Raw genomic sequence first — 27,937 nt, 5'->3', positions numbered from 1 at the left:
ATTATATAATGATTTTAACTCTATTACAAATAATAATTTGAATTTATAATAGTAATTATAACACTTAACATAGCAATAATAATAACTAATAATACTAATAACAATAATAATAACTAATAATAATAATAATCAAATTAATTTTGAGAACTACCTCCAATAAAAAGAAATGCCTTAGCCGGGTCTCGAACCCGTGACCTTCCGAATACTCACTAACACCCATAACCATTCAATCCAGTCTACTTTTCTAATTTATTCTCAACACGATTTTTATTTAACACGTTTTTTTTTATTTTTCTGTTTTATACTTCTTCTTCACCTTCACCATAACAAGTCGACCAGAGATGTTCAAGACCAAAATAACAAAATTGTGGTTTCATTTAACACTTGTAAATCGATAGAGAACTAGAAGTATTATTCTAGAATGATTAGAAAACAAACAACAAAAATTATATTACTGCTGCTGCCGTCGCATAGGAAGAAAAAAAATTTGATTTCGGTTTGAAGCTCGTTTTGGGTAATCTTCATAACATGAAATAGATTTTAAATCATCCATAGAAACTTATTTAATCATCAATTTAACTGAAAACATCACCTTGAACTCGAATTTAATCGATGAACAATCTTTGACTTTTTAAGATAAAAACTTTGACTTCGAAATTTAATTTCGTTTGAAAGAATTGGGGGTTCAAACTTTGCAGATAGTTTGCTTACAAGATTACTAACAACTTTGCATTAAAGGATTTTGATAAATGATTCGTTCTGAATATTTGACTAGAAAGGTGAATGTACAGAGGTTTAGCAAAAAGAAATAAAAAAAATCTATAGCAGCTATTCGATTTCTTTGATGGTATGGAACTTGAATAGATTTTTTTATCAATAAATACAAGCAGATAGATTGATTCAAAAGAAATTATAGGTCGACCATAATTCACGAGTAAGCAGGGAATGGAGGAAAGATACAGAATAAAATCAATTAAAAAGAAAGAAAAAAACTGATGGGGATAGGGATATACGCGTTTTTCTCTGTCCTTAATATATGATACTGACTAATTTACATTAATATTTAATAAACATACTAATAAATATAATATCATTAATATTATTAATAATAATAATAATATAATACTAATAATACAATAATAATAATAATATTAGAGATAATAATAATAATACTAATACTAATAATAATAATGATATAAATAATTAAAAATAAAATATTGATAATAATAACTATAAAACTTATAACAATAATGTTATTATTAATAATAATGATACTAATTATAATAATACTAATATTATTAATAATCATAATAATATTAGTAATAATAATACTATATCATCTTATATATATCAAATTCGTATATAATATTAATAACACTAGTATTGATGTTAATATTGAAAGTAATAACAATATTATTATAACAACTATATTTATACTTGTAATATTTAATAATCATATAATATTATATCATAACTTTTATTTATTAATTATTATTTATAAATTATAATATACATGTAATGATTATGAAATCATATATATTTATATATAGATTCACTTTAAACTACACTTAATTATTTGTATCTTATTTTACATATTTGATCTTATTATATTTTATTTCTTCTAAATTATTATTTATACAATTACATTTATTTTCATATATATAAATATTTTTATTTACAAACAATGGTTCGTGAATCGTCGGGAATCGTCAAAGGTAAATGATAACATGAATATTGTTTCCAAAACTTTTGAGACTCCACATTACAAACTTTGCTTATCGTGTCGAATTCATTTAAAGATTAAGTTTAAATTTAGTCAGAAATTCCCGGGTCGTCACACATTGGGTTGTTTAACTTTTGTACGGTGTTCTATTTACGTTACTGTATGATGATTTTGTGGTATTTGAATCTATTTGCGTTACTTAATTAACATGTGTTGTGTTGATTCCATGTTGGTTACCATATACTGTATTATTATTATTTGAATACTGGATTTTGACTGGAGTCAAAATTTTTGTTTTGAACATCAATGGCCAACGGAAGATCAACGCCCACAGCAGCACAGATCAAAGAAATGATCACTGAACGAGTAGCCGCAGCTTTAGCGGAAATGAACCCCCAAGCCCCACCAGTTAACCAGCCCATTCGTAATGGGTGTACTTATAAGGAATTCCAAAGCTGCAAGCCCCACAACTTCAGTGGTACAGAGGGGCCAGTTGGTCTCACTAGGTAGTTTGAGAAATTAGAATCGGTGTTCCGTGTATGCAACTGCTCAGAGATGAACAAAACAAAGTATGCCTCATGTACGCTGTCGGACGGCGCACTAACCTGGTGGAACACACTTGCTCAGGCCAAGGGTATTGACGAGACTTATGCCACTCCGTGGGAAGAATTTAAGGGGGCTATGATCGAAGAGTACTGCCCCAGGACGGAGATACAGAATATGGAAACTGAGTTTTGGGGACTGAAAGTGGTAGGAAACGATCTTGATGGTTACAACTGTAGGTATCTGGAATTAGCTCTGATGTATCCCACGATGGTTACCCCGAAGTTAAAGCGAATGGAAAGGTACTTGTGGGGACTTCCTAGGACCATTAAGGGAAATGTCACCTCTTCAAAGCCAGCTGATGTCCCGGAAGCAATGCGCATGGCGCACACCTTAATGAACCAAATTATCAGCGATGAACCGGAAAAGGCAAGATCCGAATCAGGGGTTAGCAGTGAGAAGCGTAAGTGGGACAACAACAAGGGGAGAGCCTATGACCAAACCCCCGCTAAGAGGCACAACGATGGGAGGAACCCCAATCCGAACACTAGCTCGAACTCTAACTACAAGGGTAGTCTGCCGCAGTGCAAGAGATGCTACAAGCATCACACCGGGTACTGCAACGTGGTCTGCGAAAAACGTAAAAGGACTGGGCATATTGGCAAAGACTGCAAGATCACCACCCTGAATGTGAAGATAAACCCTACTGGACCGAGAAAGTGCTATGAATGCGGACAGACGAGCCACTTCAGAAATGAGTGTCCCAACAAGCGAAAGGACGGCGGACCATCGCGTGGCAGAGCTTTCAACGTAAACGCAAGGGATGCCCGTGAGAACCCCGACTTGGTCACAGGTATATTCACTATCAACAATCTATTAGCTTCTGTCCTATTTGATACTGGTGCCGATAGCAGTTATGTATGTAGACACTTTTGCTCTAAGATAAATTGGTCGTTAGTTCCTTAAAAGGAAAGTATGCTTGTAGAGGTAGCCAATGGAAAACTTGAGAAAGTTGACCAAATTAGCCGAGGAGCTATTAAAAACATAGCTGGTGTGGATTTCGAGATTGACTTGGTACCCATTAAATTGGGAAGCTTTGATGTTATTTTCGGTATGGACTGGTTGACCAAGATAAGGGCCGACATTATCTGTGGAGATAAAGCTCTTCGTATACCGCACGGAAATGGTGAGCCACTGATTATTTACGGAGAGAGATGTAGCTCGAGACTAAATCTCATTAGTTGCATGAAAGCCCAAAAGATCATGAAGAAAGGACGACTTGCTGTTTTAGCACATGTGAAAACATTAGAAACTGAGGTGAAGAGTGTGGATGACGTACGAATTGTGAACGAATTTTCCGATGTCTTCCCGGAAGAATTGCCTGGAATACCGCCACCGAGAGCAGTAGAGTTTCAGATCGATTTAGTGCTAGGAGTTGCACCTGTAGCTCGCGCACCTTATCAACTCGCACCTTTCGAGATGCAAGAGTTGTAGAGCCAACTACAGGAATTGCTTGACCGTGGATTTATCCAACCAAGTTCCTCGCCTTGGGGCCCACCTATTTTATTTATGAAGAAGAAGGACGGATCATTACGCATGTGTATCGACTACCGTGAACTTAACAAATTGACGATCAAGAATCGATATCCTCTTCCCCGAATTGACAATCTTTTCGATCAACTACAAGGATCGAGCGTTTACTCTAAGATCGATTTGCGATCCGGTTATCACCAGTTGAGGGTGAAAGAGAGCGACGTGATGAAGACTGCATTCAGGACTCGTTATGGTCATTATGAGTTTCTCGTGATGCCATTCGGTTTAACCAACGCACCTGCCGTGTTTATGGACCTCATGAATCGTGTATGCAAGCCATACCTGGAAAAGTTCGTTATCGTCTTCATAGATGATATCCTCATCTACTCCAAAAGCGAAGAAGAACATGAGCAACATCTTCGTCTAGTGTTGGAACTCTTGAGACAAGAGCAACTTTACGCCAAATTCTCCAAGTGTGAATTTTGGTTGAAGGAAGTCCAATTTCTGGGTCACGTTGTGAGTGATCAAGGTATCAAAGTTGATCCTGCAAAGATCGAAGCTATCAGCAAGTGGAAAACCCCCACTACTCCGACGCACATCCGCCAATTTTTAGGTCTCGCCGGTTACTACCGAAGATTTATTGAAGGTTTCTCTCTGATTGAGCGTCCTTTGACCGCGCTGACTCACAAGGGGAAGAAATTCATTTGGGAACCTGAACAGGAATCTGCATTTCAAACCTTGAAAAAGAAGTTAACCACCGCACCTATCTTATCACTTCCTGAAGGCAGTGACGATTTCGTCGTTTATTGCTATGCTTCGAAAAGTGGTTTTGATTGTGTACTGATGCAACGAACAAAGGTTATCGCTTACGCCTCCCGACAACTGAAGATTCACGAGCGAAATTACACAACGCACAATCTTGAGCTTGGAGCCATTGTCTTTGCATTAAAACTGTGAAGACACTACCTTTATGGAACAAAGAGCACTATTTTCACCGATCATAAAAGCCTCCAACACATCTTTGATCAGAAGCAACTGAATATGAGACAGCGTCGATGGATCGAGATGCTGAACGACTATGATTATGAACTTCGTTATCACCCTGGTAAGGCCAATGTTGTAGCTGACGCTTTGAGCTGAAAGGAGAGGATGGCACCTCTTCGTGTTCGGGCACTGAACATCACCATTCATTCGAACCTCAATAGCCAGATCCGAGCAGCCCAAGATAAGGCTCTCAAGGAGGAGAATATATCTCATGAATACTTGAACATTCTCGTTTCTCGATTTGAAGTTAAGGAGACTGGACTCCGATGCTATGCCGGAAGAATTTGGGTACCACATTATGGAGACCTACGTAGCCTAATAATAGATGAAGCCCACAAGTCGAGATATTCGATTCATCCAGGAGCCGGTAAAATGTACCACGATCTTAAGGAACAGTATTGGTAGCCTAATCTTAAGAAGTATGTAGCAACTTATGTTGGTAAGTGTTTGACTTGCTCGAAGGTTAAGGCCGAACATCAGAGGCCTTCTGGGTTACTTCAACAACTGGAAATCCCGCAATGGAAGTGGGAAAGGATAACAATGAATTTCATTACGAAGTTACCAAAGACTGTGGGCGGATACGATACCATCTGGGTTATCGTTGACCGTCTTACCAAATCTGCACACTTCTTAGCCATGAAGGAAATGGATACGATGGAGAGACTCGCTCAACTATACATAAAAGAGGTTGTATCTCGTCATGGTGTGCCCTTATCGATCATCTCAGATCGCGATCCCCGTTTTGCTTCCAGATTTTGGCGTTCTTTGCAAGAAGCCTTGGGAACCCGTCTCGACATTAGTACTGCGTATCACCCACAGACCGATGGACAAAGCGAACGCACGATTTAGACTTTGGAGGACATGTTGCGTGCATGTGTCATTGATTTCGGAAAGGCTTGGGAGAGGCATTTGCCACTAGCCGAATTTTCTTACAACAACAGTTATCATTCGAGTATAAATGCCTCACCTTTTGAAGCATTGTATGGCCGCAAATTCCGATCTCCTATTTGTTGGGCCGAAGTAGGCGAAACGCAAATCACCGGACCTGAGATAGTCCATGAAACAACTGAGAAGATTGTCCAAATTCAAGCGAGACTCAAGACTGCCCGTGATCGCCAAAAGAGTTATGCCGACCTTAAACGTAAAGACTTTGAATTCAATGTGGGTGACCGTGTAATGTTGAAGGTCGCACCTTGGAAAGGTGTAATCCATTTTGGAAAACGTGGGAAACTCAATCCGCGATACATTGGTCCTTTTGAAATCTTGGAGCGTGTTGGACTCGTTGCTTACCATTTGGATCTTCCAACTCAATTGAGCTCAGTTCATCCTACCTTTCATGTATCGAATTTAAAGAAGTGTCTTGCTGAACCAGAACATGTCATACCACTGGAGGAACTTACAATTGATGATAAACTCCACTTCGTGGAAGAGCCTGTCAAAATTATGGACCGTGAGGTCAAAACATTGAAACACAACAAGATTCCGATCGTCCGAGTACGATGGAATGTCAAACGAGGACCTGAGTTTACCTGGGAACGAGAGGATCAAATGATGCAGAAGTATCCTCACCTTTTCCCGACTCCTCCATCTACCTCAGCTTAAAATTTCGGGACGAAATTTTCTTTAACAGGTGGGTAATGTAACGACCCTGAATTTTCCAACGTTTAATTATTAATAATTTATTAGTAATGCTTGTGTTTTAATAAACGTGTTTTTATACGTGTTACTTGTTACCGTATTTAACTTTTCATGGCCCGACTTGTCTTTGTGACACACGTACTTTACATGAATAATATTTCGAATATTATTTACATTCTAGATTATTTATTATTAATCATTTTTAATTAACGAATGTTAGTAGTTAATTACTTGGGCTTTGTTTATTTATTTGTTACATACTTACATACTTGGGCTTTATTAATGAACATGGATTTGGAAGCCCACCCTACTCTCTTAATGGACTCGTTAGCCCACTTTATGCTAGTAACATCTTAATGATAAACAAGATTAATTAGTGACATGAGGAATCTAGTTACATGCATACTTACACCATTTTCCCACACCATTTAACTTTAATACCAATTCAAGCTCTCACCATCTCCCCATGCATGAAATTAGATTTGGACCCTTCCCCTTTGAGCTTGAAAACCGTCGGCCTTGTGAGAGGGTGGAGGGAGTTTTGTTTTCAATTTTTGGTTACTTATTCTCTAGAATTACTTCACTTTTTCACACACTTCATTTTACACTTCTCATTTTCTCTCTAACTTGTAAGTAACAAGCTCGGTTTTCTCTCTTTTTCTTCCAACAAAACCGAACCATATCATCATCATTCTTACTTGTTTAATTACTTGTAGTTGTTTGTTGTTGTTAAAGATCAAGTTCTCTAACTTGTATCTTCATGTAATCTTGGTTACTTCCATCTTTTGTTTGATGAAGAACCAAGAACAAGAATCTAAACTTACTAGTTTATGGTTCTACATTTAAATATTTTCAAGATTTAAAGTTCATAAGTTCATAATTATACTTGTGTTCATGTTTTGTAGACTTAAATCCTAAGATCCAAACTTTGATTTGAATCTTCCTAAGTATGAAACAAACATGAACATAATACTTGTACTTTAGTTTAATTCTTTCTTTTGTAAGTACTTTAAAGTTATGATGTTGTTAATTTGGTCAAGTATTACTAGTTAATCTTGATCTCATATTTCTTGAAACTAAAAGTTAACTTTGTAAGTTCAAGAACATGGAAGTATAACTTTCTAGTTATAACTTCATATACTTATGTTGGGATCTAAGTTTATATAGCTTATGGTCTTCTAATTTTGTTGTAAATAAAAGCTTATAAGCTTACATACATGTTACAAGTTGAAAATCTAAGTTTCATAACTTATGGTTTCATTAAAGTGTAGATCCAAGTTTTGTAACTTAGGATCTAACTTAAGAACACTAGATCTAGACTTTCTAGTCTAGGATCTTTAAGAACTAGCTAAGATCTAAGTTCTACAACTTAAGATCTTGTTTATTTAGTTTACTTTCAATTTTGTAGCTTAATATTACTTTTATAACTCATGTATGTGTCGGATCTAAGATCTTAATGTAACTTTGGTTCATCAAACTACATACAACTCTTAAGTGAGTTTTGCTACATATCTTAGCCATACAAAAGTGTTATGATGGTCAAAACTTGGTTAAGATGATGCAACCACATCAACGAGTTGTACACTTGAAGCTATACGCATCAAGGGTGAGAACCGTGATGAGCATCAAGCACCAAGAACCCACTGGAACACCTTTACTTACTGTTTCTGGAACTGATCAGACTACCTGGGCTACTAGAAAGTTGATTTTCAGTTATTTTGGTTCGAGTAGATGATTTTCCGTTTAGGCCTCCTCTTAATCCGAGTTACGGTTTAGGATCTATGGCCTCCTGAAAGTCACTACACCCTATTAACGTTGTGCTGAAATTTCTGACCTACTCGCACTTAAACCGTCACCACGGTCAAACGAAGACAAGTTTGGTTCTGAAAATTGGTCAGCCTCTAGGGGACTCATATACGGAGCCATGGCCACTGGTCTCACCCAATTCAGCTTGTACAGAGGTCGAGGCGACTGAACGAAGTCAGCCATTGTTTTAAACCCTAGTCTTGACTTAAAACTTACTTTACACTTTTTGTTTAATGATGATGGTACTTAAGACCTAATTTACATACTTTTAAACCTTTGGGAACGATTTACTGACTTAGTAACTTTTGACTTAGGTTGAGGACCTTTCGGACCAAACTACTTGCTTACTATTCCCGCGTATCGACTTTTACTACTTTCCACTGTGAGTTATAGCATCCTTTTTTACTTTAACTATTTTGGAAACTGAGAATACATTCGCATTTTACGTTTTACATACTAGGCACGAGTACTTAAACTTTATATATGTGTCGGTTATACAACGGCATAAAATTTTCCCTTAGCTCGGTAACGTTTAGTCATTGGTCTTTGAACCGGTGAACACGAATCTTAGATATGGATCCATAGGGTTTGACATCCCCACTCGGGCTAGTAGCGCTAGCATTTAACGGGTATTTAATACTTCGTAAACTTACGCACTCGCCAAGTGTACTTTTATGGGGTGTTATTTACGTTAAGTTAGTTACCAAGTGCCCACGGTTAAACAATACTTTTCATACTGTTTTGAAATACGAAATCTCGTGGCCTACCTTACATTACTGTTATACTTAAACTATAGCTCACCAACCTTTGTGTTGACGTTTTTAAGCATGTTTTTCTCAGGTGCTTAAGGTTTGCTTGCTTCCGCTGTACTAGTCATGCTTTGTAGACACCCGCTGAGCTTATTAGAGATGTCACCGCATGAAACGTTTATTTTGCATTCAAACTATATTACTTTTGAAACGATATATTTGTAATGACCTATGGGTCACATACTATTATTGCTTCCATTCATAGAAGCATACTATCTGTTGTTAAACATTTGACGTTGGTTAAAACGTCACCTATTATCATGAATGCAAACTCATTTTGAAACAGCATATAGTATTTGACCTTGTAATGATCCTGTTGTTGATGGTCCGTACATGTTGATTTAGTACGGGGCGTCACAATTCATTCCATAGACATACCTTGAGGGCTTGATGTCACGGACTTATCTCGATAAGCTCACGTGCGGCACTTAGTCTCTACTAAGTCAGCCTTACTCGGACCTTATAACGATTCAAGTAACCAAAAGAGAAAATATTATAGAACAAGTGGAATTGAAGAAAATACTTATATTGCTTGAGAATGCTTTACAAGAGAGAATGTTTGAGATTTGAGGTGTGGTGTGCCAAATGAGGCCACCCCTATTTATACTACTCTTACATCAAAATGGATGGCTATGATTAAACTAAATCAATGGCTATCATCTAAGTACTAGAAACTTCATGACCTAGAAATATCTATGGAGTTTCCATACCATTCCATGGAAGAATCAAGGAGAGAATTCTAGATATTTTCCATATGCTTCTTGGGCCTTCCATGATTTGGGTTATAATCTTAGTGGGTTGGGCCACAAAGTTGTTGGGTTGTGACATTCTCCCCCACCTAAACTCGCGACGTCCTCGTCGTGTGATCCTCGTGATACTTCTTGATTTTGTCTGTGAACTGCCATAATAAGTCTTCGGCTTCCCAGCTTGCTTCACTATCGGGCAAGTTACGCCACTTAACTAGGTATTCTCTATAGCTCGGCACACCTCGTCTCCGTACAGTTCGATGCAACAAGATATCTTCCACCTCACGATCAAACGAAGTCGCAACTGCCATTGGTGCACGTTTGGAAACTCCTCGTTCTGGGTTTTCCTCGTCTCCCCAACTCCGTTTTAGCCCAAGATTGCAAACCATCGAGAAAATAGAAGAGAAGAATATCATCGGGAATATATGGGACCTCCAGGCTAAGGTTCGTGAATTCTTTAATATACTCCCGAATCGTCCCGGAATGATGTAATTTACGTAGACGACTCATCGCATCCTTTAGAGCATTCTTGGGGTAGAATTGATTCTTAAGTTCAGTAAGGAAATCATCCCAAGTATCAATAGTAACCGTACCTTTCTCGATATCTCCATATCGACGACGCCACCATAATGTTGCGGTATCCTTCAGGTAACGGGTTGCCGTCTTGATCTTCGTTGCATCATCCACTATGTTGACTCCCTCCAACTATTGTTCCATCTCCCATATAAAATCATCAACCGCTCGGGCTTCCCGCTTCCCCACGAACGGTGACGGCTTAGGAACGTCCACCTTCAGAGCATTGCATCCAGTGTTGCCACCCCCACTAGCCATGAATCTCAAACAAGAGTTCATGTTGGTTTGTAAATCCACGAGGCGTTGGTGAATAGTGGAGACCTCCCCCTCCATTTCGCCTCGCAACTTCGTAATCTCACCCATGAGCATACCCCTTAAGTCATGGATCTCACGTCGCATGTCAACGTCTAGCACGTTGATTGCACTCTTGCAATCATCTTTCAATTCGTCAAAGTCCCCGTCCAAACCATCCAAACGTTGGTGGACGTCTTCGACCTTTGCTTTCACGTCGTCCATTGATGTCTCTACATCCATGATCCTTTTGTCCAAGTTTGCGACAAAGTCTTTGGACGTACCTCGGTTCTTCTTGGCTCCTTGGCGAGTCTCTACTCGGCCATGAGTCTCATCACCCATCACACCACTTGTTGCGCTCACATTCTTCTCGGTCTCGGTTGCCATCTCCTTGAATCGACCTTGCTCTTGATACCAAATGTCACGGACTTATCTCGATAACCTCACGTGCGGCACTTAGTCTCTACTAAGTCAGCCTTACTCGGACCTTATAACGATTCAAGTAACCAAAAGAGAAAATATTATAGAACAAGTGGAATTGAAGAAAATACTTATATTGCTTGAGAATGTTTTACAAGAGAGAATGTTTGAGATTTGAGGTGTGGTGTGCCAAATGAGGCCACCCCTATTTATACTACTCTTACATCAAAATGGATGGCTATGATTAAACTAAATCAATGGCTATGATCTAAGTACTAGAAACTTCATGACCTAGAAATATCTATGGAGTTTTCATACCATTCCATGGAAGAATCAAGGAGAGAATTCTAGATATTTTTCATATGCTTCTTGGGCCTTCCATGATTTGAGTTATAATCTTAGTGGGTTGGGCCACAAAGTTGTTGGGTTGTGACATTGAGCTCCCATAAGTTTGCTTATATGCTTAACTTATTCCCATTTGAAGATTAAAATCATAAATCCTTGTATATATAACTAATGAATTGGACTTATTCCACTCAATATAACTTAACTAAATAAGTTTATTTAGGAATATTATTAAATTCTACTTCGTGATAATACCTAACTCGCGTTCAACTTAAATTAGCCCGTAAGTGAGTTAAGTGGCTCTGAAAAGCACAAATGGTATAACGATAAGTATTGATTTGACTCCTGTCCACGTGAGTTCTTCAGGAAGGAAAATGTATAGTGAGAAAATTCACCCCTCTTTAGACGATAAAGCCAAGTCTCGACTGTCAGAAACGTTCATTTAATTTAGGGATTATTTATCATTTGACACTTTACTCCTTTAAGTTTGTCAACATGACAATATGTACGCTAACTAAATGTTTGACAGTTATTGAAAAAATAACTGTAATAACAAAATTTATATAAAACATGGGGCGTGGTATTTTTTTGTTATGTCAATCATGTGTACGCAGAACATTAAGAACACAAGAAATAATCTTTTCACTAGATTATTTGACACAATTAAAGTAAATGATTTAACTTTAATTATGGCTTTATCATCAAATCGATCAATTATTCAACAAAAAAAAAAAAAAAGTTTTACTTTAGATCTCTTGTTATTAATTTGTGTTTAAAATGAATTAATCAACATCGAGTAGCAATGAAAGTGTCAATTAGTCAATGTAAATTTTCAAACCTGTAGTATTACTGTAATTAATAATGTTGTAAAAAGTAGAGACAAAATGATTCCAATTTCTTCAATAAATCAATAAAGTTACTATACATGTGAAGAAAGAATACAATGTTTATTTGAACAATGAGATAAGATCACAAATAAATATAAATATATAATTTATAATACTCCATTAAAGGATCTTATTTATCATATATAAATATAAATCCCATCATTTAATTTGACCTTAACATTACATTATACATCAATAATAACATATAATAAAAAAGGTTACAGATCAAATTAAATGATATATAATGTAATAAGTAGTAACAAATAAATACATCAAGACAAAGAATTTAAACATCACGGTCTCTCTTGCACTCCGGTGCCATCGCCGGAAACCTTTTCCGGTCAGTACAATAGTTATAAATAGTAAACTTCTTTCGCACCCATCGGAGACGGCGCCATTGATAAGCATCAAGATCTTGAAAATCTTTTTGGTCCCACCATCTTTTACCTTGAGTTGCACAATATTTAGCTTCAACAGACGATTCACAGCCGTCCACGTGGAAACTTTTGTATGAAGCTACAAATGGACCCTTTGACCAATCGGTCTTTTCTAACCCACCTCTTGTTGCCCAATCATCGGCGTTCCATAAACTAGAGTAAATCTTCATTGGTTGGTTAAATGGAAATCTAACCCCTAAATCTTTACTGTTTTTGAACACCCTAATTGGAACATCATCAACAAGAAACCTGCATTGAGATAACATACAATTAGAGTACCGTTTGATAAAGCTAAATAACTTGGCAATCAAATAGTTCATAATCTTAATAATTCAAATCGGAGTAACTTATACATAAATAAAAATTCAATATATTTGTTCGTTAAATATTCTGGATATGATTTAACGATGATATAACATATAGTTTAAGTGTTTACTGATTAAGAGATTGTTTCAAATCTGATGACACTGAATGATGAACTATTCGGTATCATATATAATTCCGAATTTAGGAACAAACGCGCTTAATATTAAGTAAACAAACACACCAACTATATTATTTAAAGTATAAAATACCGATTCATGAACAAATCAAGCAAGTACAGAATGATCAATCTTTTAAGTAGCAACCTGTTTATTTCAAGTGCTATACTTTTTTGGGTAATAGTTATCTTCTACAAAAATAAGCTTTACTTGGATAATATATGAATAGATTGAGATCCTATTGTTTTAATGGACCACTCTTTTCTAACTTATAAACATTTTAACACTAAAGGATAATAAACCAATACTATAAAGAACAGATTTTTTTAAGGGCAGTAAGAACTACTTACACAATCTGGTACATATTCCATAGAACGGAGTATGAGTGATAAGCTTTTGTGGGATCGAACCAAAGATAGATACGTTGTTCACGGTCACCCTTGCCGCCGGTAAACACATTGGTTTGTAAAATGTACGGCTGCCCTGTTCTGTTGCCCAAAAACTCGAAATCAATCTCATCGTGCTCTGAGTTTTGAGACGAAAGCTGTCATTTTTATAGCACCCATTTAAGTTAACAATAAAAAATGTGTACAAATGAAGGAAAAAATGACATTTTATCACACACATTTAAGTTCCTCAATCAACTAAATATACAGCTAGATACAAGTAATTTTTGGGACTAAAGGCAACATTTTTGTTGCAACCGATTGGTTTATAAAATGAGTTGTGAGATAGAGTGTGACATTTTGTTACACCCAATTAAATTACCAGCAAATATTATGTAAAAATAAAGTTTGAATTCAAAAAATGTCATTTTTAGTATACCCCATTAAGTTTCTTGAAGTACAAAAGCTGTCATTTTTGTTACACCCATTAAGTTCAAAATGAATATTGGTACTAAAGTTACCATTTTTAAAACACCCATTTAAGTTTCTTGAGATAATACACTTAAATGACGAAAATAGGTTAAAAAGTGAAGAAATCGTACATAAAATGCGGTGACGGTGCCGGCCGAATCTCCGGCAACCATTTTAATCTGCATACTGAAATGACCAAAAAGATAAGATCCTTTTGACTGGAACCCAGTTCCGGTGTAGTTATCTAACAACAATTGAATCTCTGAACCACCATTGAAGTACTTAATATGGTCAAATGCCCATGTGGGTACATAGTTCCGACCAAATGGCACGGCCACCGGTTTTTTTGGAGCAGCTCCGATGACTATATCCGATGTTGCTAGGAGACAGAGACACACCACCCACACCAAACGCATTGTGTAGTTCTTGTTGTTTCACTGCAAGAAAATAAAGATTAATTAGAAATATATAAATTGTGAAAGTTGAGAGGTAGAAGTGTAAATATATCAACATAGTAATAGTAATGTACCTTAAAAGATTTGAGTGATGGAACTTACTGAGGTGAGGAGGATGTGTGGATAAATGGAGGCTGAGAGGATGTATATATATAGATATAGAATATAGAATATATAGATATAGATATAGATATAAATATAAATAGATAGATATAGATTTGTGTATAAATTATTGGAGGGAAATAATGAGAGCTAGTAGCAGAAAAAAGAACAATTATTAAACAAACATACAGGAGGCTACAGTTTACAGCCAGCTATATCAATCAGAAACCATATTTATGGGATTAGCTGTTCTTTTTGTCTATTTAGTTTTCTACGGATTATATAAATTTTATTTTCTAAAACACTTTAAGAATGGATTCAAATATTGACAAGTATAACCGACTCTAAAAAAAAACCGACTCTAGTGAAAATTCAAATGTAGCTAAACAAACGCCATAACACGTAACATAAATAAATGGTTCTACCAACAGAGTGCGAAAAACCGTTTACAAGTATAAACAACGTAAAACACCATCAACGATCGGGAGAAGTCGACCGTCAACGCAACAGACAATGAAGAACCAAAAAACAGCCCGCAATTCACTGAAATGTCATCGAAAATACAACTGGTGAAAAGATTCCGATCACCTTCAAGGTTCATATCATGTCGTCGCCCCTAAGCAAGAGAATGTCGCACTTTTTAATTTCGGCTTAAATATAGTTATTTATATTATGTAATATTCAATAAAATTTATATAAATGAATTGGACTTTAAACGTGTTTTCATTGGTATAATGTTCATTAATTATTATCTAACTCAAATAAAAATTTTGAAGTCGAAGTAGAAAAAAAGATTTAAAGAGTCAAAACAATACAATAATCTTTAGGTGGAGGTCACTAATGGTGTTTCTTTTTAATCTAATAAGGTTGTTTGATACTCTCCCCCTTCAAACTTTGTGGGATTTGATGTGTACAAGAAGCCACACCCCCACCCCCACACCCACATTATGCGACGTGGGTTTGAGCCGTCGGTGAGATGTGGGTGAGTTTTCTACGGACTCACCAAACGGGTTTGAATTCAGTTGTCTGCTTCTGATTGGTGATGTGATTTATTTCCGTTAGTTTTTCGAATTTAATTAAAATTTATTTATATATAATTAAACTACAAAAAACACAAACACAACAAACACTGTTTTCACATCTTTCTCTACAATTTATGTCTCAAATCACATACAATTTCATCAATCACAATGGAAAAAATTTACAAAATGCTTGAATTTTGAAAGGACCCGTTCATATCGATTATAAACGATTCACAATAGTTGATTACATCGCGAGGTACTTGACCTCTATATGATACATTTTACAAACATTGCATTCGTTTTTAAAAGACAAACTTTCATTACATCGAAAGTTGATGGCATGCATACCATTTCATAATATATCCAACTATAATTGACTTAATAATAATCTTGATAAACTCAACGACTCGAATGCAACGTCTTTTGAAATATGTCATGAATGACTCCAAGTAATATCTCTAAAATGAGCAAATGCACAGCGGAAGATTTCTTTCATACCTGAGAATAAACATGCTTTCAAGTGTCAACCAAAAGGCTGGTGAGTTCATAGGTTTATCATAAACAATAAAATTCATCATTTTGATAGACCATAAGATTTAAATACATTACACATATCTCATGTACTAAACCATTTTTCATAATGCTTGGCAGAGTATGTTCGTATCCTTTTCTCCCCCGTAGGTTGCCTCGCGATTTTTAATAACCGTACACATATCTCGTGCACGAAAATAATTCACATAACCTGTGTATAAAAATCATTCTCTCGATACATAACATTCACTTTGATTTCATTGCTCAACATGGTAACCGACCTTAACATATAATGCGCATAAATAATATCCCCAAAACAGAACATCTCGTCTGTATAATATATAAACTTCGAAGTACTAAACACCACGCCCACTAGCTCTTCCGTCTAGTGAACATTCTGGGTGGGGTGTTAAACCCGGTAGCTACCTTTAGGATTCGCGTGAATTAGGGTCATACCCGTTTCTAATTCTTAGGTTACCAAGCAATAATAATCAGGGGAAAATTCACAACAATTAGCGGCAATTATAACGTCCAACAAATTCAATAATAATCCACAGAACTTCTGCCTGCATAATAATTCATTCGAGAAATGTTTTACTTGTGTCTATCTCGTCAAATATTTATAAAAGCTTCTCGGTCCAAAAATATAGATTTCAAAGGCATTTAATAAAGTAGTTGTAAAAACAGCGCATGTATTCTCAGTCCCAAAAATATAAAGAGTAAAAGGGAATCAAATGAACTCACGATACGATATTTTGTAGTAAAAATATGCATACGACGAAACTGAACAATGCAAGGTTGGCCTTGGATTCACGAACCTATATCATTCGTATATATATTAAAACATATAATCGTAATCGAACAAATTTTATATATTATTATTAGTGATGTAACTTATATATTTAATAATTTATAAGTTTCATTATTTATATATTTTCATTATATATATATATATATATATATATATATATATATATATATATATATATATATATATATATATATATATATAAATGTTAATATAGTTAAATTATGTGTTTTTAATATATTTATCTATATATAATCTTTATTTTTATACATATAACCTTAATAATGTCATTAAAACCTTTATTTTCATAATCAATATTATTTTAATATATGACATAGATATAACTTGATAATAATAATAATAATGATAGTTTTAGTGATAACAAAATAATGATTTTAGTAAAAATGTTAATAATGATAATAATAACAATACTAATAATGATAATCATACTAATAATAATATTGATGATGTTAATAATAATATTTATAATAATAATATTAATTCTAATATTTATGAGATGATACTAATACTTATATTTATGAAATAATAATAATTTGTATTATTTTCATAATGATAATAATAATACTAATCATAATCATAATAATGATAGTAATACTAAAATGGTAAAACTAATAATATTAGTAATACTTATAATGATACTAATGATAATGTTAATAATAATAATACTACTTAATAATATTACTAGTAATGATAATGATATTAGTAATAACCATACTATTAATAGTAATCATAATTGTAATTTTAATTATGTTAACAATAATGAATGGTAACTTTTATTAGTAATAATAAGAATAATAATAACTATATTACTAGTCATAATAGCAATTAACTACGACAACAACAACAACAACAACAATAATAATAATAATAATAATAATAATAATAATAATAATAATAATAATAATAATAATAATAATAATAATAATAATAATAATAATAATAATAATAATAATAATAATAATAAAATTTTAGAAATTGAAACTACCTTAAATAAGCCCTTTAAAAAAAAAAGCCCCAAATGAGTCTCGAACCCGTGACCTCCCGGTTAAACACCAACAACCAAACCACTCGACCATCTCAGTTTTTCTGGATTAAACCCAAACGATTTATTTATATCCCGTTCCTTTTCTATTTCTATTATTCTTCATCTTCTTCATTTGTAATTCCATCAGAAACCAGTTTATTGATCTTCATTACTTAATTATTGATTTTAATACGTATAATTAAAATGAAAACAACTTATGATGTAATTTTAAATTGACAAAAATGAATTTTAAAATAAAGAAAACATCAGCAGCATCTCGTTACGAACTCTAACTTCAATTTCAAATATATGAATGTTTTGGATCACAATTGTCACCTAAATTAAATCGTAAAACACTCCTAGAAACTTTCTCAATCTTCAATTTAACTTAAAACATAAAAACAAATTCGAATTTCGCTAAGAACAGACAGTTTGACTTTTTAAAACTAGAACTTTGACTCCAAAATTTAGGCTCAATAGAAAGAATTGGATCCTGAGATTTTGTAGGTAGTTTGAGTGATTGAATACTAACAAGACTGCATTAACACATTTTGAAGTTTATTTCAAAATCGAGCTATTAATTAAATGAAGCAAGAATAGAGCACAGCTTGGGTGTTCTTCAATTTTTCTTTGTTTAATTCGACTTTTTGAAGCAGTTAAAATTGATAATTGATGCAAATAATGAAAAGGAGTTGGGATGAATGATTGTAACACGAATTGATCAATTATTATATAGTAATTCAGTCGACAAGAATATAATTCAGATACAGAAAAAATAAAATAAATAATAAAAAAATACTAGGAGAAAGGGATTGGCAACTGATTCGTACAATATTCGATCCTGATGTTTAACAAAATCAGACAAGAGACAAGATTAAGCATAGTTGATCGTGAAACGTAACAGATTGGATTTCTATACGATTTTTGTGTATATATAATATTAATATTAATAATTATATAAATATTTTAATAATAATAATATTGTTAATAATATTAGAAAATATAAAAATACTAATAATAATAATAATAGAAATAATAATCATAATATTACTAATCAAATTAATACTAATAACATTGATGATAAAAGTAAAAAGAAATATAATGATAATAAATTTTAAATAATAATAATTTTTAGTAATAATAATAATCATAATAATACTAATAACAAAATAATACTAATAGTAAGTATAATGATAAAAGTAAAAATATTGATAATAATAACTTTAAATAAAAATGATAATAATAACTATAAAATCAATAATAATAATATCATTTATATTAATATTATAACAATTTATATATATATATATATATATATATATATATATATATATATATATATATATATATATATATCAAATTCACATTACAGATTATATATATTTCATATGTATTATTACTTATGTAATATTTATTATTCATATAATATATCCTATAATAACTTTCATTGATTATTAATTATTTCTAAGATTACAATATATTAGAAATCATACATATTTATATATAGATTCACTTTTAATAACAACTTAATGATCCTATTTTATTATTTTACATTTTCATTTATATATATATATATATATATATATATATATATATATATATATATATATATATATATATATTTAATTACATATTTACTTACAAAACAAATTGTTCGTGAATCTTCGGGAATAGTCAAGGTCAAATGAATTCATGAAAATAGTTCAAACATTTTGAGACTCGGTTTAATAACTTTGCTTATCGTATCAGAATCATTTACAGATTAAGTTTAAATTTGGTCGGAAATTTTCGGGTCGTCATAAATTTCTTCTCGAGTCCGATTTGACAATGAAGAGATTGTTATATATATATATATATATATATATATATATATATATATATATATATATATATACATATTTACTTACAAAACAAATTGTTCGTGAATCTTCGAGAATAGTCAAGGTCAAATGCATTCATGAAAATAGTTCAAATATTTTGAGACTCGGTTTAATAACTTTGCTTATCGTGTCAGAATCATTTACAGATTAAGTTTAAATTTGGTCGGAAATTTCCGGGTCGTCACAAATTTCTTCTCGAGTCCGATTTGACAATGAAGAGATTGTACAATATGTCAATCTAGTGACTGGAGAGTCGGGTAGTCCAAGTTCAACACCACGAGTCCCTCGAACCCATACATATATTCCAAGAGAACACGAACGTGCCGCACAACTTTTATATAATTATATTTTTCGGAAAAACCAAAGTATCCACCAAGTTATTTCAAATGACGTTTTTTTATGCGTTGTCAATTATTTTTTCGAATCATTAATGGTATAACTAATTTTTCTAGCAAATCTATTCACGCTCATTTTATGTTTTTTAAAGAACGTTCAGATACACTTTGTCGGTAAAGTTTGACCGTATTACAAAAGTACACGTCGGTCATATGTACTTGTGTAATATTACACAACATGATTTGAGAGGATAACAATTTCACGATTAGTACAATTGAAGAAGAAATGTTTGATGACCCGATGAATCGACCTCGACGGGAACTAAGGATTTTAAGGGTCCGGGGTATGAGGATGATAGAAATAAAAGATTGGAACATTCACAAGAGGTTGTGGGAAAATTTGACCGAGCACTTTTAGAATTTATCACCAAACTTTCACAATGTTAATCGGTGATTTATGTATTATTTATATCTTTTAATCTTCTTTTTTTTATAAATTTAAATTATGTATTTCTTAAATTTTAATTTTAATGGATTTATATTTGTTTATTTTCTTATAAAATGTCTCAATTTTATTATTATATGTTATTTAACGAAAATACAGAGTAATAGTTAGCATATTATTTATATTAATTATTAAAAAAATATGTCACATCAACATACATTTCCAACCCACATCACCTTGATCAAAAAAATGTTACGTCAACCCATACCTCTAACCCACACCACCTGCTATAACGAATAGTCTAACCGTATGTATTACGTGTAATCTAGTATGAGTAGTTTGTTTCATTCTTAAAGGTTAATCTTCATGTGTAATCTTTTGGTTCTTGTATCAGATGAATTTAACATTTATTTATGTCAATTTCTAGCTATATCAAATTGTTCAAAAAGAAAATGTGACTAGATAGTGCGCATAATGCGCAATTCACCTGGTATCAGGTCTCGCGTTCGGGGGGCTTGATTACCCTAAGTTTTACCTTCTATGGAAGAGCCAATGTGCTTTTTCATAGGAGGGTTTTCTCGCTTATTCAAAAAAACATTTATTTATGTCTTTGGTTTTTCAGAAAAAAAAAATAAATATATTTTAATAACGGTATATAAGTTAGACGCAGTAAGATAGATAAATATAGATCTGTTTATGCTATCATGTTTAAATTAAAAAAATGAAAACTTTATGATAAAAACAAATCATCCAAAGATGAAAGCCATAAGACCATTATTAACCATGACAGTCTGTCATGGGATCACTGACTGCCACATCAGCGCCACATCAGCAGTTACTTCTCATCACTAACCAACCACTAAACTGCTAACATCCATGACGTACCCATCACTTGGTCCCACCCAATGTTGTAAAAACCCCGATTACTCGCCGATTAATCCTCGATTAATCATTTTTTACAGAAATCCATTCCAATTTTACAAAATCCGTTTAATTAATCGTTCAACGTCAGTTGATAGGTCGAAATCAAATTTTGTAATCAAAGTCGGTCAAAGTCAAATTTGGTCAACATTTTAACATGAATTTAAACTAGAACTTTATAGATTTTGAACAAAATGAACAATTTTAGACAATCATGATAAAAATTTTGTTTATGTCTATGATTTTCTTCTATATTTACACATATAATTTTTGAAATTTAATATTTAAATGTATAAAGTACAATCCGATTAATCCCCGATTAATCTCCGAATTGGCGATTAATCATTCTAAAGTCTCGACCGATTAATCCTCGAATAGCGAATTTTGCAACCTTGGTCCCACCTCTATTTTTTATATTAAACTTATATATTATTAATTTATATATAATAATTAAAACCCTAAAAATAAAAGTTTTATTAATAAAAAATATTACAAATTCCTAAACATAAAAAAACCATTACAAATTCCTAAAAATAAAAAAATAAAACCATTACAATTCCTGAAAATAAAAAAATCATTACAAATTCCCCAAAAAAAAAACAAGTTCAATAAAACCCGATCATGTCGTCACTCACGTAACCCTCATTGCTACTGTTGTGCGGGTAGTGAGGATGAGGTCGGTGTTGAATTGTCGGATCCAAATACCAATACAATACAACTTGATTCGGTTGCATTTGAGTAAGGCTCTCCCGAAAATTTCATGCCATTCTTTTTCGGTCGTGATAAACTCAAACTTATCGGTTTCTGGATCACACCAAGAAAAATCCGAGGCCTCGAAGTCAACATGTTCGCATATGTAGTCGAACAAACGCCTCGTGTCCCAGTAGGTGATATCAAGTGATTCGAACGACTTGCACTGGCTGTCCAGGTACATCTTCCAATCTTCGTTTAGTTGTCCCCCGTATGAAACAGTTAAACGCGCCATCGAAACAGTTAAACTCGAACGATTGTAGTGTGTGTTTATTTTTGAGTGTGTGTTTATGTTTGATTGAGTCTGTGTTTTATGTTTGAATAATAACATTGTTTGTATATGTTTATGTTTGAAACAAGAATGATGTTTGTGAGGAGTGTGGTAAGTGTATACTCGTGTATATATATATATATATATATATATATATATATATATATATATATATATATATATATATGAGAATTGAAGATTTTGAAATTTATTCGTTGCAGTCCGAACGTAAACCTGCAAACGTATACACCTGCATGAAATTTCAAACGTAAACATTGCTTTTCTTCCGTGAAAGGGTTTTGTCATCCAACGACATTTTCGAGTGCGGGCTTCAATGGCGAGATCAACAACGCTTTGCTAATATCGGCGCCGTTGATCGACGGTGTTCAATGGCGGGTGCAAGACGAACCGATAAGAGTGGCCTAACAAAGGTTTTTTCGAATAATAAGGTGTCATGTTGCATTCATAGGTTAACATATCATTAAAACTATCATATCACATTATTAATTAAATTAATATATATGTATGTATATATATTGGCGGATCTAGAATTGGTAATAACTGGTGTTACTGGTTAAAATCCTTGAAAAATTTCTACTAGATGTCTTATATTAATGATGTCAATAAAAAAAAAAATTACACTACCCACTGGTGTCACTAGTTAAAAATCCAAAAATATTTCACTACATCGCATATTTCAGTCGTATCATATCATGTGTAACCAATGTGATTAAACTACATCCACCCGTTGTAACGACCCAACCCTCGTTATACCAAAATCACGACTTTAAAAAAAATATTGTGAGTCAGTGCATCTGGACGGCGTCCAGTTATCAGGACGGCGTCCAGCAGTGAAGACCAGGACGGCGTTCAAGTTTTTTAGACGGCGTCCAATTGAACTAAAAATCTCTGATCAGTTTTTCAATTTCACGCGGGCGGAAAACCCGTTTCCCGACACATTTAAACGAAACGGTTTTCACAACACACTATAATAATTATAATTAAGAGATTTTCACAATAAAATCGAGTTTTACAACACCGGGCCCGCTTCGACCCAAATTACTTCAAAGTGCCCATTTCGATCCATTTTAGCTTAATACAAAACATAGACCGAGCATGGTGATTGGGGATACCATACCCAATCCTAAACGATCCAAAAGCACGTGTTCTAAGCAACTACGCAAGTCCACTAGTCCCTACGCTTACCCGAGCCACCGCCTCCACGCGAATCTATAAAAAGGTAAACAACGAGAGGGTAAGCTAATGCTTAGTGAGTGCAAATATTATACACATATATATATAATTTACCCACTTGCACTCCCTTACCCAAACTACAAGTTAAACCCACATGCCAAAGTATAGGAAACTAGAATCATCAATCTTACCACAATAATCTCGTATATCAAAACGTAAAAGCTAGTAACATCAATCGCACTACAATTACCTCTCTTATCAATTCGCAGAAGCTAGTATCATCAAAATCGTACAACTAACATCAAGATTAGCATATATTTATTATAATAATAATAATGCTAAACATGAACATCAAATACGTACCATGGTTAACCAATAATCGCAAGAGAATGACCTCACGAATAAGTCATCGGTGTTCATAACAACCATTAGCGCCCAAAAACGGCTATGGTATGCTAACCCCTGAGGTGTTCCAAAACGGCTATGGCATCACCCCCAAGTGTTCCAAAACGGCTATGGCATCACTTAATCATCATATGAGTATAGACAAGCTAATACTCGCACCATGTGCACAAAACGGCTATGTTCACAATTATCACATGTGGACAAAACGGCTATGCCACACATCAATGGTAAAAAAAAATGGCTATGTGACTCACGGGCAAAATAATAGCAATATAATAATAATATGTTGGGTACTCAAACCTCAAGTCACACGTTAGTGCACAAAATCCGACTATTGTGACTCTATTCCTAAAGGTGTCCAACGGCTATCGTCGCATCGATGTACCCCAAAACCCGGCTATTGTGTACATCGCGCACAAGCAAATAAATTATATACACACATGTATAACCATTCCACTCACCTTGAAGTCTTGATGAAAGCAAGCCAAATCCGTTGCTCCGCCAATGAAACGTACCTAATCCATTATCATAATAATAAACAACACAACTAGGGTGGATTACAAACCAACCCATATCGACACCTAGTGCAAAATCGACCCAATTGTACTTCCAAGTACAACACATGCCCAAACTAACCAATAATCACTAACACAAGTGAAGATGGTCCTAATATGCCAATTAAACCCAATCATAAGTGTTAAACACTTATCTTACCCAAAATGACACCTAAACCCTAATTTTGACCCATTTTAAAATTAGTCAACCATATGCATCCAAAAAGGGTTTCAATACATCTAAAATCACCTAACTAAGTGATTACACCCAAAATCAATGCCTAATCATGGCCAAAACGTCAACCAACCTAAAATCCACCAACAACAATATAAAACCCGATCTCTAGCATCACTAAACTCACTCCATGAGTCTAAATGGGTTTCTCAACAATTTAAGTTCAAACCCTAACTTTGAATATCAAATCAAACAATGAAATTCGGAGTTAGAACTTACCACAACAACCAAAACGTTGCCGCGAACGAGATGAACAACTTTAACACTCGAGCTTTAGTGAGAATCCGACTTATTCCTCTCCAAATCAACCTCTCTCTCTCTCTAAACTCTCTATCTCTAGATGCATGTGTGTGAGTGGAAAGAAGTGAAATGAGGATAAGATAGGTAATGGATCAGTTTTGTGGCTCAAAAACCGACCCTCAAGTGAAAATACCAAAATACCCCTCATTTAATCAAATTACAACAGCTAGCCCGCCAGACCATTTGGACGGCGTCCAAACAATCTGGACGGCGTCCAGTCCTTCTTTACTGGATGGCGTCCCACTTTTTGGAACGCGTCCCACTTAACTGATCAAGGCTGAAACTGAAACAGGTTCTTATAACTCTCCCCCACTTAAATTGGATCACGTCTCCGTGATCTCCATCACTTAACCAACTGGACCAACACTCAATGGTCCTCAAACATACGTTCCAATACAACTTCCACCACATGAATCATTTACCAATTACACACGTGCACGCATTTTGAGACATGCATTGCACACAACATCCGAAAACTACTACGATCACTTAGAATACGCGGGATCACCATGTATTCTTCCAACTTCTCTAGGCCATTCTTCTCAAAGAGTCACCTTCAATAACAAAATCGTCACCCGTGATTTATCGAATCCGCAATTTTGAGCACAAGAACTAGCTCAATCCCTCACATCGGGAAAAACTCAACAAATCTCTTACCAAGATATCAATCCCTTAGCGTACCCTTACCAAGTACAAAGCTAATAATAATCACGTCCCAACATAAGATCAACAACCAAACGATGAAGACCGACAAAAAGTGAATCCTTACGGATAACACTTACCACCTATCCTTTCCCGTAGCGCGCAAACACGACTAGTACGCAACTACCGCAATTTTGTAAGCAAAGCACGTCTATTGCAACACTAATCACGTAACATGGTCCTTATGACCGAACCACCGGCGTATAAAACAACCAATAGTTCTCAATACTACCAACATGAAGATTATTTCAACACAAAACTCAAGGTGTACAAAAACGGCTATTGTCACACCCTCAAGTACACGAAAAACGGCTATCGTGATATATGCGTAGTGTGCAAAAATGGCTATTGCAACACTACCAACAATATGTGAGCGAAACACGGCTATCGCATTACTATTACCAACGTGTGAGTAAAAATCGGCTATTACTCACAACCATGTGCACAAAACGGCTATGTGCACAATTCATACGGGCAATTAAAATTATAAACATACAAGTAACGGTTCTTTCCGAAAACCGCGTACCATCAATCACAGCCAAGGGTGGTTAACGAAGAGCTAATCCTTCCGGATATCACTCATCACCTAGCACAAGTCAAACATGGTCAACATAGAAATAACCCCAAATAAACACATACACGTAATCAATTCGTAGTACACAAAATGGCTATTGTGTAACTACTACCCAAAGTATACGACAATGAGGCATCGTACCCTTTCTCAAAGTCCCATTACGCTTCCTCGGTAGGAATATAAATCCTTAATGAAGTCAACACAATTCATTTGATATAACATTTCCAACTTCCTCGTGTGGTAGTACAAACTCCCCCACTTAGAACTTCGTCCCTCAATCAAATAGTCAATATTACAAAGTCAAGCGATTTCAGCATTTACCGGCGTACATGACCATACCTGGCGCTGGTCCCTCTTCCCAAATTCTCGAGAACTCCATTCAATAATACTAAGAACTAACGTCTACCGTCACCCGTTTGCGCCACTTAAGTGATGACACAATGTCAACATAACACGTACCCTTTTTAGAACAAAATTACCGCTACTCGCAGGGTAGACTTTTCCAACTATCAAATTTATCAACCCGTCACCACTACAAAATCATCCGGCCGACGATACACCATGCTCACCCTTTTGGAAAGAGTGACTATAGCTCCAACAACGAATGCCTACCGCCTTACCTCCCGTAACACGCACGTCATCAAACCTTCTTTAACACTTAGCATTCAAAAGATCTCGAATCGCCCTTCGCCACTTCATACTAATCATTCATTAACATGAACACAAGGATCACTCTTGCAATCGTCTGATTGTTATAGCTCGTAAAATTTCCACTTAGTCACTCATGTACATAAGGGTTTCAGTAAGGTACCCTATGCACAATGCAACCACAACCATCGGAGTCGCACATCACGCCCGCAAGTATGAGAAGGCACCTGACATCGCGTTACGTAGACTCCATCACCAACATACATTGAGGTCAAATAACTCGATCTCTAAGGTTCCATTCAGCCGATGAACCTCATGATTCATCATCTTCACTACATAAGCGAACACGCGCTCACAACCTAACACCTAAGCCCATTTCTATGACCTGGTAGAACATTTCCCAAACACTAAGGAATGCTTGGTTGCACCAAGTCTTACGCCCTTCGTCCGTGAATCCAAATGTCACCATAGGGTAATTTCATTAGGATTGTCCTTCTAACAATAATACGCACGACAAAATCAGAACCTTAAGGGGTCTCACTCGAACGAGCTTAACGACCCGATACCAATCAAATGCCTAAGCATCCAAAGACTCGCACAACAGAGCCAAGGCACAACACACTACT

The 27,937-nt window shown here is 34.6% G+C and overlaps 1 protein-coding gene across 1 annotated transcript; it reads right to left on the bottom strand.

The window, feature by feature from the left end:
• Positions 1-12,567: 12,567 nt before the first annotated feature.
• On the bottom strand, positions 12,568-14,713 carry LOC139848198 (xyloglucan endotransglucosylase protein 2). Its single transcript, XM_071837929.1, has 4 exons — positions 14,664-14,713; positions 14,266-14,571; positions 13,628-13,821; positions 12,568-13,044 (listed from the first exon to the last, which is right to left on the bottom strand). Exons 2-4 carry the CDS (start codon positions 14,548-14,550, stop codon positions 12,645-12,647), a joined length of 879 nt encoding a protein of 292 aa, XP_071694030.1. The 5' UTR covers positions 14,551-14,571; positions 14,664-14,713; the 3' UTR covers positions 12,568-12,644.
• Positions 14,714-27,937: the final 13,224 nt, after the last annotated feature.

The sequence above is a fragment of the Rutidosis leptorrhynchoides genome, chromosome 5 (assembly GCF_046630445.1).
Source record: "Rutidosis leptorrhynchoides isolate AG116_Rl617_1_P2 chromosome 5, CSIRO_AGI_Rlap_v1, whole genome shotgun sequence".
Classification (NCBI taxonomy): domain Eukaryota; kingdom Viridiplantae; phylum Streptophyta; class Magnoliopsida; order Asterales; family Asteraceae; genus Rutidosis; species Rutidosis leptorrhynchoides.
The sequence above is the reverse complement of the archived record's forward strand: the minus strand, read 5'-3'. Positions and strand labels throughout refer to the sequence as shown.